Source organism: Olea europaea, chromosome 5 (genome assembly GCF_002742605.1).
Source record: "Olea europaea var. sylvestris chromosome 5, O_europaea_v1, whole genome shotgun sequence".
Taxonomy (NCBI): domain Eukaryota; kingdom Viridiplantae; phylum Streptophyta; class Magnoliopsida; order Lamiales; family Oleaceae; genus Olea; species Olea europaea.
The window spans coordinates 1,331,029-1,332,608 of NC_036241.1; the positions used below are offsets into that span (position 1 = coordinate 1,331,029).

Below are 1,580 nucleotides of genomic sequence, written 5' to 3' on the forward strand. Positions count from 1 at the left end.
GCTTTACCTCATCACTACCGCTTTCATCAAAATGTTTTTTCCTTCGAATTATGCGTTTTTCTATAAATACAGCTTCAATTTCCATTTCATTTGCCTTTTTTGTTGCTTCATCCATAGCAACGGCAAATCCGATTTCTCTATAATCTTCAAAAAATAAAACAAGTCCTTGCAATAGATCGATAGCATGATCAATATCCATGGATTCAGTTTGAAGAAATTTACTCACAATACTGACTGCATGCAACAACCTGTACCATATTACTATGCCAAGCAAGAACTCAAAATTCTGAAGTTCATGTGTTGCTAACGACTCGGCTTCACTCTTCACTTTAGGATCTTCGTTAGATTCTGCCAAATCAAGTAAGGCTTCTCTTATCTGTGCAGTTTGCTCCATTATAGGCTTTACACTCTCAACATGACTTTCCCAACGTGTTTGTGACAATGGCTTTACCGTCAACCCTTTTACATTATCTTTGAAAATTTTTCATCGCTTGGTAGAAGAGGAAAATAAAGTGTAGATGCGTTGTATCACTCCGAAGAAGGATACAGCTTTGGAACAACAATTCACCATATCACATAATGCTAGATTTAGACTATGAGCACTACATGGAGAATAGAAAGCTCGGGGATTCATTTCATGTACTCTTTTTTGTACACCTTTGTGCTTCCCGCTCATGTTAAATCCATTATCATACCCTTGCCCTCTAATGTCATCAATATCCAGATCAAGTTTGATCAAAACCTTTTGAAGCTCGGTTGCAAGTCCAAGTCCTGTTGTGTCATCTACCTTCAAAAATTCAAGCCAATGTTCCTCAACTGTAGGTAAGTTTGCTGAATCATCTACAAATCGTACTATTAAAGACATCTGCTCCTCACGACTTGCATCTGGAGTACAATCAAGTATAATCGCGAAATATTTTGCATCTTTAACTTTCTTGATAATTGCATTTCTCACCTCATTAGCCAACAACTATATCAATTCATTTTGGATTTTTTTGCCAAGATACGTGTATTGAATCTCTTTTGCATTAGCCCCTACTTCATCCTCATTCAACGCATTCACATTGTTGCTTTTGAAGTACTTGTTAATATCCCCTACTTGACTTTGAATCAATGCAATTTCATTTCGTTTCCTTTTCCTCTTTTGAGCACCAGACTCATATTTAGGAGGCATAGTGTATGAGTCTGTATCTAATGTACAATGATTATCCTAAAAAACAATTACAAAATATTTCAATTATCACACAATTACAATTTCCAATACAATTACTATGTGCGCCTGTGCAATTGTTCATCCCACAATAACCAATCATATAAGCCGACCAGGCTGCAATTATATAAGCCGACAAGGTTTCAAACATTTTCAATCTCTTTAATAACAAGTTAGGGCAAGCCATTGCTTACCTGAGAAGTGAAATTTTGACGATAATTGTGGAATTACACCGTTGAGTATGATCTCGTCACAACTCACAAGCCTGAAACAAAAATTTATATAAAATTATATATGATGTCTAAGATTGCCAAGCCTAAGATCTAGTGATGAGGGAATTAAGAATATTTAAGAGCAGCAAACCTTGATT

The 1,580-nt window shown here is 35.8% G+C and overlaps 1 protein-coding gene across 1 annotated transcript; it reads right to left on the reverse strand.

Annotated features, from left to right (window-relative positions):
- Nucleotides 1-528: 528 nt before the first annotated feature.
- Nucleotides 529-1,174, reverse strand: LOC111394902. Its single transcript, XM_023020951.1, has 3 exons — nucleotides 1,000-1,174; nucleotides 644-885; nucleotides 529-549 (listed from the first exon to the last, which is right to left on the reverse strand). Exons 1-3 carry the CDS (start codon nucleotides 1,172-1,174, stop codon nucleotides 529-531), a joined length of 438 nt encoding a protein of 145 aa, XP_022876719.1.
- Nucleotides 1,175-1,580: the final 406 nt, after the last annotated feature.

Bases quoted from the DNA above. Each gene is read 5' to 3' on its own strand.
- LOC111394902 (XM_023020951.1), bottom strand. From the start codon at position 1,174: ATGCCTCCTAAATATGAGTCTGGTGCTCAAAAGAGGAAAAGGAAACGA. The intron at 886-999 runs GCAAAAAAATCC...ATTGTACTCCAG, and splicing joins GATTCAATACACGTATCTTG to ATGCAAGTCGTGAGGAGCAG. The intron at 550-643 runs GTACATGAAATG...GTTGTTCCAAAG, and splicing joins ACAAAGGTGTACAAAAAAGA to CTGTATCCTTCTTCGGAGTG.